The sequence below is a fragment of the Musca autumnalis genome, unplaced genomic scaffold (genome assembly GCF_047663935.1).
Source record: "Musca autumnalis isolate F117 unplaced genomic scaffold, ASM4766393v1 scaffold_1, whole genome shotgun sequence".
Classification (NCBI taxonomy): Eukaryota; Metazoa; Arthropoda; class Insecta; order Diptera; family Muscidae; genus Musca; species Musca autumnalis.
In genome coordinates this window covers 153,807,469-153,823,087 of record NW_027411644.1, presented here as the reverse complement: position 1 = coordinate 153,823,087, position 15,619 = coordinate 153,807,469, and the positions used below count along the sequence as shown (strand labels likewise).

Below are 15,619 nucleotides of genomic sequence, written 5' to 3'. Positions count from 1 at the left end.
AAAACGGTAAAATTAAATCGCAAAATTATGATTGCAAATTTTCAATAAAAGGTAAAGGTTAGCGACTACATTTTATTCATCGTTAAATTACCGATAAAATCCGTTAATTACCGAAATTATGGGCATTTTATTTTTAACGACTTTTGTCGGTAAGGACAACAATGTGTTACTGAATCTCACTACAGCTCTCATTGTTTTTTTTTTTGACTCTTTTTGAGCTCTTAAATCATAATTTTAACTTTATTTTTATCAATAAACGAAAAACCGTCCATTCAGTTTTCTGCTTGGGAAACTTGCAATACAATGGCCTTGCTTGCTGATTTTTCTGTTGAATGCTGCGCTCTATCGCCTCAGTTATCTTATGGTCAGATGAAGGATCGCGACGTTCAGCTCTAGCGCAGCATTTTATTTTTGAAAATGCATTCTAAATCGGTTGAACTTTGGGAATATGGCTCAAAATACCTTCTATTAATTTTTGAATTTGTTTGCATTCTTACTTAAACTTGAAATTATATTATGATACACAAAACCCCCGATTTAATTTACTGCCATTAGAGTTACATATCGATCTTATAATGTACTCGTAGGCAGCACAATCTGAAGATTAAATCCACTATCCTCTATAAATATTAAATGTTCCCTTTGTTGAAGTATCCATTTTGGAAAATACCGAGCCTGTTTTTTCCTAACTCCGACATTTTAGGCTCGTTCTAAATCGACTGAGGCTGTTTTTAAAATAATTTTCAATTTCCGTATTTCATTTTTAAGGTTTGGAAAACATAGTTTTTTTATGGTTAAGACTGAAGTAAAAACTCTGAAATAATAACTTAAAAAACAAAAAAAAAAAAAATAAATAAATTAAACAAAAACAATGATACCTATAACTATATTTGTTATAATAACATCAATTGATGTTATTATTTTATTTTAAAACAATAAAAATCAATATCATTATAATAAAAAAGAAGAGTTCCATTTAATTTGGAAAAAGTTTCACTTCAAATGGAAAAGGTTTCATTTCAATTGGAAACGGTTTCATTTCCGTTGGAAAAGGTTTCATTTAATTTGGAAAAGGTTTCGTTTAATTTGGAAAAGGTTTCGTTTAATTTGGAAAAGGTTTCATTTAATTTGGAAAAGGTTTCATTTAATCTGGAAATGCTATATATGGTTGAAAAGTTTGGTAAATAGTTGTAGATTGTTTCCATCAATGAGTTTTAATATTTCTGAAGGTATCTCGTCAGGCCCTGTTGCTTTTTTGTCCCTCAAAGATTTAATGGCCCATTCTACTTCAGAATCCGTTATGCTCGTTCCAGACAATATTTGCGTGGATTGATTTTCGTAGCATGATCTTTTATCATCTGTAAAGAGCTTTTGTATATAGTCTTTCCAAATTATTTTTTTCTCGCTAATTTCAGTCACTATTTCATTGCTCTCATTGTATAGTACAGCAGAAGTTGTTTTACGATATACACCAGCAGCTTCCTTTAATTTCTTGTGTAGGTTGTAATCATCGTGTAGGTTTCTCAATCTTTCTATTTCTTCGCACTGATTATTCAAATAAGCGGTTTTTGCAGCTCGTATGGCTGTTTGAATTTCTCTGTTGAGCTCCCAATACAGTTTTGAATTTGAATTTTTGTATTTTCGGCGTTCATCGATAAGGTGTAGAATTTCATCCGTCATCCAATCCTTATTCTTTGGTTTTGTGTAGTTTCCCAGATCATGTTGAGATATGGTGTTTATGGTAGTTTTAACTCTCTTTCTTGCAAATTTAAGTTATGCGTTATATTACTTTTAATGAGGGGATTTGCAAGTTTTCCAATATCAAGTTTTTTACGATGTGTTTTTTTGGATTTAGATATAATCTTTGTGCACATATTTGCCATAAGAAGATTATGATCAGAAGGAACATCTGCTCCTGGGTATGTCGAGGCCTTCGTTATAGACGTAAAGTGGCGCGTATCTATGAGAATGAAATCAATTTGGTTTCTAATTGTGTTTTCTGTTCTATCTTGTGGCGATTTCCACGTGTACAGTCGTCTGGGGGTTAGGCAGAAATATGTGTTTGCTACTTTCATTCGGTGTTCTTGGCAGAATTCTATTAGTCTGTCACCTCTTTCATTTCTATTTCCCAATCCATACTGTCCACTTGTTCCTGGGACAGCGATGCTTCCTACCTTCGCGTTGAAGTCTCCCTGAACAATCGTTATTTCATGTGGTTTTGTCAGATTAAGGAGTTCACCAATTTCATTATAAAAGAGTTCTACTTCTTCGTTGGTTTTGTCAGCTGTAGGAGCATATACTTGCAAAATATTTATATTAAGTGGCTTCTCCATTATTTTTATCATCATGGTCCTGTCAGATTTTAAAATAACACTTGTGATACATTTGGCAATATGGGCTTTGACAATTATTGCAACTCCGTTTCTATGGTTTCTGTTAAGGTTTCCCGAGTAATAAATTTTAAAATTTTGGGATAGAAATTCACCTGCTTCTGGCCACCATGTTTCACATACGCCGAGTATATTAATATTATATCTTTCCAATTCATTAAGTGTGTTGGCTAGTTTGCCAGGCTCGAATAAACTGCGGACATTCCAAGTTCCAATTTTTAGTTTTTGTTTTGTTTTACCTCCGGGGATTCTTAGCACCCTCGAGTTACCGGAGATTGAGGGCCGTATGTTTTGTGTTGTATTCATAATTGCATGATTTTCAAGGGATGGTACATCAGTGGTTTCCCGTTGCCTTCTGATGGGTATATAGTTTTCCTTCTAGAATTCAGCCGCTCCTCTGGAGTACAGACGCTGTTTGCAGTCGCCCAATGTGGAAACAGACACTACGTTGCAATCGGGTTCCTTTAAGATGTGAGGCTGATTAGACCACAACATCCGATCCTAGCGTTGGGATTGCCAACGAAACCCTCTAGGCCGGGTTGCCTTCTCACTCTAGCTATCGACAAACGGTTGTCTGTACAATATTACCAGGGAATACTTGATTTAAAATCGGAAGTAGTGAGCTGCTTGGAAAATTCAGCAAATGAATCATCTCTGGCCATTCCCAAGTGAGTGGCGATCAGAGACTTTCCGTACCGAAGTACACATCTGAGAAGATCCCCATTCCCCTTAACTTATTTATGAAAATTAAAACTACAACTCCAATTTTTAAATTAATGGAAATTCAACTAAATTAACTTAAATCCACGAGTTACTTTCGTAAAAGGGTTATTAGACGGCTGCGTGCGTATCCTTAAACCTAACATAACCTTAGTGTTTTACTTCCTGCTAAAATTTTTCAGATTTAATATTCTAGCTCTTGTACATTTGCATTCAATCACACTAAACTTTTTTCGACTGCTAATCTATCCCTCCCCTGCCTCGTATACAAATACAAACATTTCTAAGTAAATACATAAAAATATGACGACGTACATCACGACCACCATCAGTAAGTAGAAGTAAATGGCGTCAACCCGTTATATGTTTAAATGGGGTTTCCTTACATTCATGCCAAAGCAAAAAATAAAATCTGTCAAAGTTCGTATTCTTCTCGCCCATCTAAGCATGATTATAATATGTTTGTTGTTGGATTATTATTGACTTTCTTTGAACTGAACTGTTGGCCTCAAAACTTAAAAGTGAAGGGAAACTTGGTTTCATCCTTTATCCTAGTTATTGTAAAGGGGAAAGCGAATGAAAGCAAAAAATACTGGTCCTGAGTTTTTGCAGTAGAAATATAAATCTATTTTCCCTAATATTTTTAAAACGAATGAAACACAAATTTTGTATTCGGAGGAAATCTTCGAATTATGTATTACAATCTGTTAAAAATATAGCAATTTGATTGAAGGAAATCGGGAATTAAGTTTGAGGATAAAGCTCGTAAAAAAATTATAGAATTCGTTTATAAGAAGCTTTCGCAATTGAACCATAAACGTTTATAACAAATTCTAATATTTTTAATAATTTAAAACCTCTTGATTTTTAATTTTGATCATAGAACATAAAAACTGCCATAAATAAAGTTATTTGTTCAATAGGAAAATGGTTTTTTTAATTTGGAATGTTCCTTAACTGAGTGTATGTGTGGTTTTTTTTTAATTTTTATCCACAGATGATAAAAACAACACGACATTCCCAACGATGTTCATCTCGTTAATGCCTTAGGAATTCGAGAAAACAAATAAAAAAACATAACCGGTACAAAGCCAGTTGTTTATTTGTTTTGTTGGCAAATTATCAACTTTTTGTTTTGAACCGAAATGTTTATTACGAAAGTAATTAAAAAATCGCATGGAGCTCTTTTTTCGTCACATTTGAGATGAATTCGATACGAATTAGGGTGTGAGTAATTAACTGTTTTGTGTTGGCAGCAAACGAGCCAAGAAATAGATTTAGAATTCTTTCAATCGAATGGTGGAGGGTTTGTGATTAATGGTTAGTGTAAGACTATTTAATTTAAATAGATTAATCGTTTTATATTACTCCATAATTAGGCTGCGCTTGCATAATTTGTGTGGATTGAGAATTACGCCGTCGTATGAACCGCAAGCTGTATTAACTTCATGCCGATAATGACATATGTAGATATAATACAATTGTTCCTACACACATTTTAAAGGGATAGAGTAGACTTCTCTGAGATCAATTAGCGACTATCGCCGAGTCCGAACGGCCGCGACTACCACGACATAAGTTTTACATGGCTGAAATTCTAAGGAAATATCGGCAACATTTCGCTGAGGGGGGGTATTTTCGCTATCTTTGCAAATGAGATCTTGTCTGGCCTGGGAATCCGCGATGTTCATCGTGTACATACCAGTGCAATGGTATGTAACACTAAAAGGGGACCATTTAACTAAAGAGTAAAGCCAGAACATTGAAATTACGAATGTGGACTTACTATTGGATGGATAATTGGTACGAAAAGTCTCAAAAAATACGTTGTATTCCGCAAATGGGTGCAGCTGGAATTCTCAAATTTGGATAGAGGGTTTGGCCTTTTGGAAATTCGTACTGAAAGGGTACAAAAAAAGAAATTTGGAGTCGCAGTTGGATTGGTTTATAGAAAATGCTAACTATAAGTTTACGAAAAGTACTAAACTAAATAAATTAAATTATACCGTTTGGTATTATGTAATCAAATAGAACTAACAATTTTGACATTTGGAATAATAATAGGGTCGCTTGGAAATGCTTACTATAAGTGTACGTAAAGTACAAAATTTTGTAAATTCAGTACAGAATCGCGATAATTTGTAATCCAAGGTACTGGCCAATTTATACGAATTATTGAGGTTTTCGATTTGGCGGGGTTAAAATTCGAAGGAAATGGGTTCAAGGGACCGACTGTTTAAACGAATTATCGAGTTTTTCGATTTATCGACCCAGCAAACCAAATGTGGGATGTCCGACAATTTCGGAAGCAACGTCGTTCAGATTTCGTTCCGATTTCTAAACGATTTTTCGGAGTGGAAATAGTTCAGATTTCGTTCCGATTTCGGAGAGAATGTCGGAAAGAAATTTCCTTTACGAATTTCCAAAGGATTTTCTTCAGACTTCGTTACGAAATCGGACCGAAATCGATCCGATGTCGCTCCGACATTTCGTTCCGAAATTATGTCAACCACTTCATACAACTTTCGTTAAGATATCGTTACGATTTCTGATCCGACATCGGACGTAACGTCCGATTTTTGTTCCGATTTCGTTACGATGTCGGTACGATTGGTTTGCTAGGGAGGTACGAATTACCGCGATTCTACTGTATTGGATGAAGGTTTAGAGCTGGAATTCTGAAATTTAGTGTTAGAGTCCATGATTGTGTATATATTGGGAGGTGGTTTTGGAAATTGGAACTACCAACGAAAATTTTTAAATGGTACTGAAAATGCGTACTAAAAGGAACTAAATTTGGTACTGGATGAAGGTAAAGGTTAGGCTAGCCTTAAAGATGCGTAGGCATTTATGTAGTGACTGCTTTACGCGGAGAACTTTGATCCATCGGGTTCATCTTGGTTACATTTAAAGATGATGATTTGATCGATTTTCCTAGCCAAAACTACAATTTTTGGTCGTCACCGATTGTCAATTTTTATATATGTATATAGTAAACATATTGAAACTAAGGAAACCAAAAAATTAGGTCAACATATTGGAAAGTAAGGGCGTGGCGTGCTCCAAAACACGAGCATTTTTCCAACTTTACTCGACTAGAACTTTTAGAGAATAGCTGGGAACAAAGTTCCATTTCCGCAGAATGATGCCCGAGAGTGTCCTATCTATCAGCCCATATATACTTTTGTAACAGTCCCGTTCCGTCCGTTTAACACTTTTTAAATTTACTAAAATTACATGGGAAAATTGTGTGTTTTTCCAATTACAGTTTTTTTAACACAAATGGGCATTTTTTATAATACATGAGTTTCTATAAGAGTTATATGAGTTTTATGAAAACAAAAGAAGTCCTTATTTTTAATTTTGAAAAAAAAATATTTTTTTTTTTTGTTTTTTTGAAATAGTTTAGAACATATGAAAAACTCAAAAACACACATATTTTGATGCAAAATATGAAAAAACTCAAATTTTTAACTTTGACCTTGAATACCTCTGCAACTACCAGACCGTATTCGAATATTTTTAATGCATCGAAAAGCTAATCGAACAAAAAGAATATGAAAATATCTCTATCCGTTCAAAAGTTACAGAGTTTTGACCAGAAAAAAAAAAACGATTCTGAACCACTGCGCGGCGCCTGTGCCTTTCTCTATCTTGAATCCACCTGTTTAGATTGCCAGCCTGTCCAGAGAAGATTTACCTTCAGCCAAATGTCAGATTAATGCTGACTATCAATTATGTCTAAGACTTTCTCATATCCAAACTGTAAAAATCGCCACGTTCCTGACTATCGGAGTCTAAAAGCCGTCCTCACAGCTTGAAACCGGACCATGCTGGCCCAGAGTAGGGATACATAATGGATGTCAAAAATCGATCGATCTTTACGCATATTTTTGTCAACAGAGGGTGTCATTTCAGAACTTGATTGATAGAAAAGTAAATTCCACATATTCCATCCTGCGTTACTTGTTGTTTACGTTATTTTTTTTTCAAGCAGGTGAAAAATGTCTACGACGCAAAATGCTGTTTTGAAATTTAAAAACAACAAAAAGTCGTAAAAATATTTGTACGTAGGTGTTTCAAAGTAAAGCCGAGATTTTGAATATTAATTAGAATTTGTTTGGATTGCAGATGAAACATGTGTGCAATCGCATTTTTTTATATCGTTAAAAAAACATGTTATATTTTATTGTCACTATAAAATAAGAAAACATGTCTATGTGCTTTTTATAAGTGTCACGAACTACTCTTCCTGTTTTGTAGTAAAATTGCAATTTCTTCATGGTCCACGTTAAACGACTATTCATGAGAGAATGAATTTGATTACACCGAATTTGTTTTCCGTTCAAATACCTATTGCAGTGATTGGGAAATAAATAATTTTGTTTGGTCGGTCTCATCCGAAAAAATACGGATTTAACGCCAACATCTTAGAGAATTAGTAGCATACAAACCTTTTTCAAGGTTTCAAAATTCTCAAACGTCTGTCAAAATCAATAATACAAATAAAATTATCTCTATTCCCTGAATTGGTCGACGGAGTATAAGCTAGTGTTATTTTTTACTTGATTTCCCTTAAATTCATAACCACAACTTTCGAAATGGGAAATCAATATTTTTGTTTATTCGACTTTATTTTTCTCCCCACCCTGATATATGTAAGTATTCAATAAATTCCTAAGATTTGAGAAAGCAAAATAACAAAAATCTCATCCAAAAGCGTGGGTGTGACTTGGTCCATATGTCTATAATTGGTTTAAATAACAAACAAAACATTTATCTTCGATTTTGAGTGGTTGGTTGTTGGTGGTATGCTATTATCACTGATGAAGGCTTTTGTTATTCTGCCTTGCCTTGTGCCTTGATTCGGCTTCGCTCGTTCTTTCACATCATCGTATCTATTTCTTCTTGAACTGAAAATATGAACACTGTTGTTTGTAATGCAACGAAAACATCGAGGCAGACGTTATGTATGTGGCACGCACGCAAAAAATGCGACCAAAAATAAATAGTAGACATTCCGTCAGTCAGTCATACCGTCCATCTGTCAGTCACCATGAAATAAAACACTTGTGTTTTTTGCGTTTTACATGAAGACGAACTGAAAGGCAATACCGCAAAAACAAAAAACAAATTCGCGTATATATGCCAATGTTGTGGTGGAGTATGAATGCACTTGGCTTTGGCTTTGAGAGTTCACCGCACAAAAATAGTATGCGCCTTAATGGGTTTGCATGATGGATGCATCATCCATCCAACCACCAATCCACCAACCATTCATCTACACTGCTCGTGACTATGGCGGTCGATACGTGCAAAGAGTAGGCGTTTTCAACTGTGTTACCGCACAGTTACACTGGCTGAATGTCGACTGACTACTAGAGCTTGAAATGGAGGCGCTCATATTTGCCAAGATTTTGTTATATGTAAATTTATTTTTGTTTCCATCTCTTTTTTTGGTGTTGTTGTTGTTGGTAATTTTAATAAAGACGAACTACAAAAATGGTTTCGAGAAACAAAAAGTGTAGCCTAAAATTGTAAGATTTCTTGCAAACAAATTGTTTGAATATTTGATGTGTACCATTTTCAAGGTTTAAAGAAAATTGTTTTTTTTTTCTCTTTGCTGTTTCCAAGTCTTCTAATATACATTTCTCTTCTATTTGTTTCTTCCCAAACATATTTATATAAATTTATGTAGCTTTTATAGAAAGGATCCTCTAAATTTAAATCCAAAAGAATAGACTTCCAAGCGCAATGATTTTCTGCCTTACTCATATCATTAAATTAATCAACAAATTTTTAATAAATGACATGACCTGCGCGTCGACATGACAAAACGCTCGCGCACCGCGACTGTAAAAGCCTAATTCAAATTAGATGAATTGGCCTCCCTATCGATGAACGGTGGTTCCACTTATATGGAAATGAGTGCCAAAAATATTTCTAATATTTCTATCAAACGCCTCAAAATTTAGTATATTGCCGAATTTCGCCAAAATTTTCCAACCGATTTAGTTAAAAATTTGCATTTTGAGTTCTTAGTAAACAAAGTGATCCCCATATAAAGGTACCGCCCGATTTTCGATGTTTTTAACTATTTTTGCAAAATTTTTCAACCGACTTGGCTTTTATTTTTGCATTTTGAGTTCTCAGTGAACAAAAAAATTTCTTGCAAAAAATATTCGACCTAGGTTTGAGTTAAGGTATAACTCACATACATACGTACCTCCCGATTTTCGGACTATTGCCGATTTTACAGGTGTGGTGTAAGGGGAATAACGACTGTGCGATGGTGACAAAGCAGATGTAAAGTTGGCTATGCATATCGTGACCCGATAGGTCGGACCCGATAGGTAGGTCTATGCAGCGCCAGTTTGGTCCGCGATGGAAAATATTCAGACCTGTCTAAATGAGGAGACAAAGACTCTTCCGGTACGGCAACACAATTGCATGCTTTCGTTGCAGTACATGCTCTGGTGTTAACGTGAGAGCCATCTTAATCACCATATAGTGGATAGGACCCCCACTCAGGCACACCTTCATTATCTTGAAAGAAAGATCCAACGTTACAAGAGCGAACCTCTAAATCAACAACAGATGCGTCTATTGCAGCTGATGAGCGTCAACTGCCACGACAAACCAGTGTAGTATTGGCTCAACAACGCTCCGTATGGTGCAGCTGTCTAAATTCATTTAGCAGCTTACGGCACAGGCCCGCACGACACACTGGATCTTTTCAACTGACCTATTCAAACAATCTCTTTTATGGTTACATCCAATCGAAGCATCCCCATTCTTGGAACTGGGGATAGACTCTGAGCCAGATTAAGTAGAAAAATGAACTTATAGACATATCTAGGGTTATTCTGAACGAAAATTTCCCGTGAGTGTTCACGGGGAGTTCACATTCTGAATATCTCCTACTATATTATGTTACAACTACAACTGGTGATCACGACAACTCTTGAAGGGAGTACCCGGTTCTCTTTAAACTGGACTGCTCTCAATAGTTTGCCTTCTGTTGTTGTATTGTTAGGCTATAGGCTTTTTAAGTAAAAGGCTTGATGTTTAATTTTTCCAAGCTTTATTTGTTTTCATTAATTCGATTGGATTCTCCAAACATCTTCAGGGAACTACAATAATTACAAAAACTTACTTAAAGGAAGTAAGTACTTAAAGGAAGTTTACTGTCCAAAGCACTATATTTAACTAAAGGGGTTTCATATCTGTATTTGTTTACCAAATGTCTATAGATCTGAGCACAATTGTCGGTGTCCGTTTTATAATTTAATCGTTTGTTAGTGGGTGTGTTTATTATGTGTAACATCTCAAGAGTAAAGCGTTTATGGTAATTGTACTCTTGAGCTAAAATTTTTACGTCCTCAAAATCAGGGACGTGTCATGTGTGGGTGTAGTGCGCTGCAAGAGTTGTTTTTTGTTCTAGTGGTTTGTTTCGAGCTTTTAGATCCGATTTGTGTGATGATGTTCTGGTCTTCAACTTGGTTTTAGTAGTGCCAAAATATACCTTCAGGCATTGTTTGATTTAAACGCCAGTTCATATGTGGTGTCGTCATAGATTTTTGAGTGTTTGACTCGTTCAGATAAACCTCGAATATATGTCATTGGTTTGTAAATCTTTTCGTTCCTCTCCCGCGTTTTTGTGTGATTGGTTTTGACTGCACGATTCATAAGGTTGTGTATAGTCCATTTTTATTTGAGAAGACTTTACTCTCCGAGATATGGTCCGCGATTGTTTCCAAAAACTCTCTCTGACAAAGGCCCTAAAGTTCCAAAAAACTTTACTGGCACAAACCAAAACTTTGATTTTTTGGGAAAAAATAACTTTGCTTGCGCCAGAAGCCAGATATTTTAGAAATCTGGATTAAAAATCGATTGGGTCGTTTTATTTTTATATCATAGGCTGAAGATATTTGTTTATTTTTTGGATTGTCGCTAACTTTTCGTTCAGCAGTCCGGAGACGGAATGATTTAGCATCCGACTAACCACAAACCCAACGGCTTATGCCTAGTTGGCGTGGCTTCCTTTTTCATTTCATAATATATTCTGTTGGTTGACTTCATTTCCAGATTATGATTTTAAAAACGATTGCACAAACTATCAGTATTGGAAGGGTTCGATTTTTCCTCAAGCCAAGCTTTAATCGTTTTTATCATTATCATAAACGAGAGTTTAAAAATTGCTTTCTAGGTGTCACCTCAGAAAGATCAGTGTTGACTTGAAATAATGGAGTACTAATATAAATCCTGTATTTACCATCTTAAAGCGGATCAGCTTCATTGCATCAATTTTATAAATCTCTCCTATACTCTAAGATGAAATAAAGTGGTTAAAAGATGGTCATTTGTCATCAGTTTACAAAACAAAACTTTTAGTATTTATAACGATTAGTCATAAATGAATAATTTATTATTTAATTGAGCCGACTACCGTTTATATGCGCAACTCAATGAAAATTTGTACGTATTAAATAAACTCGAAATATGCCGCATATTCCTCCATTTGGTAGGTGCTGGTGGTGCGAAATATATTTTGCAGCTTAAACGATTTTCCATTTAAGACCGACCCCCTCCTCCTCAAAACAATTGAAATGAACAAAAAACACGTTTGTTCACATTACACATTGTTTGTTTGCAATTAAACAATAATTAATTAATTTTACCTATATGAACGAACGTTTGTTTAATTTTCCTTTTCGGTGTGTGTTGTAAACAGTTGTCGATTAGACGAGGCAGTCAGTCAGGCAGTTAGTATGTCTGTATGTTATAGCCATGCCATGCCTTGAATATTAATTTTTTACACTTTTGTTAATGATGTTGTCTGAATTTCTTCTTCTTCTTTTTCAGTAACCGCTATTGTTGAATTCGATTATACGGCTAAGGAGCCGGATGAACTTGATCTTGTGAAAGATGCAATTATACACAGTATTAAACAAATGCCTGGTGGCTGGTGGGAAGGTACTCTGCAGGCGTCTGGCAAAACCGGAATGTTTCCCGATAATTTTGTACGTGTAGTTGATATGAATGAGGATAATACGGTTGTATTAAGGTGAGTAAATTACGGCTAATATGAATTGGTTGCTATTTGAATATGTGTTCTACTAAAATGTGGTATTTAATGGGATAATGAACACATTTGCAGTTATCGTCTAACGACGCCACATGTCCTATTAACCTCTAATGACAGCCCTCTGACTTTGTGGTAGTTTGGGTAACATGATCATTGACAATCTTCTGGTAAATAACACTATGCAACACTGAAAATGCAAACAACTTCTAGTATGCATTTTTTGGAAGTACATATTGAGACAAAAAAACCATAGTTGGGTTTTGTCCTGTCAGATCCAGCTCGGATTTTATGGCCTCATCTAAACCGGGCTAAAACTACAGTTTTTTTGTTTGCGTTTATTAGGTCTTTATCTCAGAAATTCTGGTCAGTGTCAGTTAAACTATTGGTAGATGAACCAAGTAACCTTTTGCAAAAATCTTCCAAATAAAGTTCTTATTTGGAAGCAATTCCTCAGAAGATTCTGAAACTCTCAAATGTTTGCTGTTTCAGCGATATTTTGCATCATATCTTTTATAACACGTATTTCAAACACAATTCACACCAACAGTTTATTCTCGCATTTCGTATTTCACCACATTATTAACATATTTATTAAATCGTCGTTAAAAAATATGCTGAAAACAACGTGATAGAGGCATTTTATCACAATGGCATCTTCTGAAGAGTTATGTATTACATTCCATATTCTTCCAAAAGAAAACATGAAGAGGTCTCCAAATATTTTATTCTTGCCCTTATCTACAAAGTTGATTCAGAGGTCAGATGAAGATTCACATAGGTTTTAGAGATTTAGCCCAGAATTTCTTTAAAAAGTCAATATTTAACCATGTTTCGATGGGGCCATAACATACAAGCTGGATCTGACACTACAAAACCCAACTGGGGTTTTTGTCGTTTAGGTCTGTACTTTCAAAAAAGCCTAAGCTCAAATTGTTTGTACAAGATTAAATTAAAAATGTTGCACAGTGTAATCGTTAAAATCAATGTCTACATCGACGTAGTTAAAGTCAATTTGTCTGTGCAGGGACTGACTCACCCAGATTGGTTCTTCTCGGCATGTCAGGGCCGATTATCTAAGTGTCGGTGTTGATAAAGTGTTGCTCTTCAATATGTCGCCAGTTTCATTATCATCTGAATATGAAACATCACCACAGTCTCCACAAGGCATAGCGGTCAATGCATCAATAACATCAAATGTTGTTTTTAAATTGTAATACAGTGGCAAAGCTTGTTGACACATGAACGCCATAGTCCAGATTGAATCCATTTCATAATTTTTGGAATATCCATAAATTAAAAGCCTCGATAGTCTTTTCGGTTCACTGCGTAGGAAAATCTCCATTCACCCAAGAAAAATCTTATTGTTAATGTTTCAAACAGTACACTATCAAACATTGACAGATCCTGAATCCCTCTCGGAGTGCTCGATAAATTAACGGTTAAAATAAGTCGCGCATATTTATGGCGATGGCGAGAGCCATCACAATCACCATCTGCTGGCTAGGCCCGACACATTCAGGAATATCAGGAAGGATATTCATGCTCTAGAGAGGATGAGGAGCGTTAGCTGCCACGACAAACCAGAGTAGTTTTGGGCTAACTACGCTCGGGATATTGCAGTCGCCTTAATTCTTATTGGGCGGAAATCGATCGCGCCGTGCAAGACATCTGCCAGTATGCGGCATGGGTCCGCACGACACAAATCACCTTTTCAAATGCCCCGCCAAACCTACTCATCTAACTCTAGTGTATCTGTGGCTACATCCCAGCCATTTTCCTGGAACTGGAGATAGACCCACATCCAGATTGAAGAAGAAGAAGAACGAACAAACAAACATAATAATAAACACTGTTACAACAACAGCATCCATTACATCTCACCGAAGTTGACATATAGTGGATGCGGATCTGTCACGGACCAAAAGAGCTCGGAACATGAATTTTGAGATATATATAGATATATTGCCGCTCCCATGGTAAAAAATATACGAACATAAACACACACTTGTTGAGGTGGCGGCCCTTGGTCAAAGATTACTCGATTCAATCCGGTGCACGGCGGTCCGCCGTGGGATTGAGGTGGAGCCAAAATTTTGTTTGTTGTATCTTCCAATTTGTTCTTAACAACACTTTAATATTTTCGTATTTCTTAAATGTTTCATTTCCCATTGCTTTTAAACGTTTATGGTAAAGTAACCATATTTTCGTGGTCTAAACTTAAATCAACCGTTTAAAATTCTCTCTACTAGAATTCATTAAAATGTATATTTAACTCTATTACATAGTTATTTCTCACTTGATTACGTTATAAACTAATTGCCTGGATTTTTGTTGCTTTCTTACAGAGACAAAACACTGACCAGTAATCGACGCTGTAAAGTTATCTACAGTTATACGCAAGTCAATGATGACGAACTATCACTAGCTGTGGGTGATGTCATTGAATTCCTTGGGGAGGTTAGTAAACAAAACTGAATAAAAACAAAACTTAAACACAACAGGAACAGGAACAGCAAAACACACCCTCAATGGAAGGAAATCAAAATGTACGAACAAGGACAGAGGACATAAAACAGCTGTAGCTGTTCAACTTTTAGTAACTAAAGCAATTCCTTTCGTTTCGTTTCGATGGTTTGGTTAGTTGCATTCACTTCTTGCTGTGTGGGGTTATGTGTTTGTGCGACTGTTGCTGTTGTTGTGGCCTCATTCTTACGAAATTGTTCATTTTAATTGGCTTCTATTTCTCATTGAACATTTAGGTTGAAGAAGGCTGGTGGCGTGGACGTCTTAAGAATAAAATCGGTGTTTTTCCTTCGAATTTTGTTAAAGTTATAGAACCATCACCGGTATTTGCCAGCAAACGGCCACCGTCGTTAGCGAAAACAAGTGGCAGTGGGACATCACCTATCCTGGTGGCATCGTCGTCAACATCAACATCCTCCTCAACAACGAAGAAATTAAATCGCCTTAGTACTCACAATTCCAAAGAGGATTTACTCAATTTCGGCTCCACAATTTCAGCCAACTCTACAATGGTGACGGCCGCAGATGATGTGGCTCCAAGTTTACCACCGAAACCCCAAAGAGAATATTGCCGTGTGGAGTTTCCCTATGCCCCACAAAACGATGACGAATTGGAGTTGAAAGTGGGCGATATCATTACAATTCATAGCATGGAGTTACCCGATAAAGGCTGGTGGAAAGGTGAACTGAGAGGCAAAATCGGTGTATTTCCTGATAATTTTGTTAAGCTTATTGCACCGACAGAAGGTGAGTCATCACTAAATGCAATAAAAATCAATTCAACTCTTATGTTGTGTTTTTCTTTATTTACTTCTCTTTTGTTGAGCTTTATCAAACAAACAAAAAAGGAAAACGAATTTGTTATTGTTTTGTTTTCTTCCATCTTTAGTTAGTTTTC

At 35.8% G+C, this 15,619-nt stretch overlaps 1 protein-coding gene across 50 annotated transcripts in view; it reads left to right on the top strand.

Annotated features, from left to right (window-relative positions):
* Positions 1–15,619, top strand: part of cindr (CIN85 and CD2AP related) — a 114,135-nt gene that overhangs the window by 39,755 nt on the left and 58,761 nt on the right. For all 50 annotated transcript variants that reach the window (XM_073958552.1, XM_073958563.1, XM_073958548.1 and 47 more), the window contains 3 exons: positions 11,976–12,177; positions 14,544–14,655; positions 14,958–15,468. In XM_073958552.1, the coding sequence (XP_073814653.1) occupies positions 11,976–12,177; positions 14,544–14,655; positions 14,958–15,468 (825 nt within the window). The remainder of the gene's footprint in view (positions 1–11,975; positions 12,178–14,543; positions 14,656–14,957; positions 15,469–15,619) is intronic.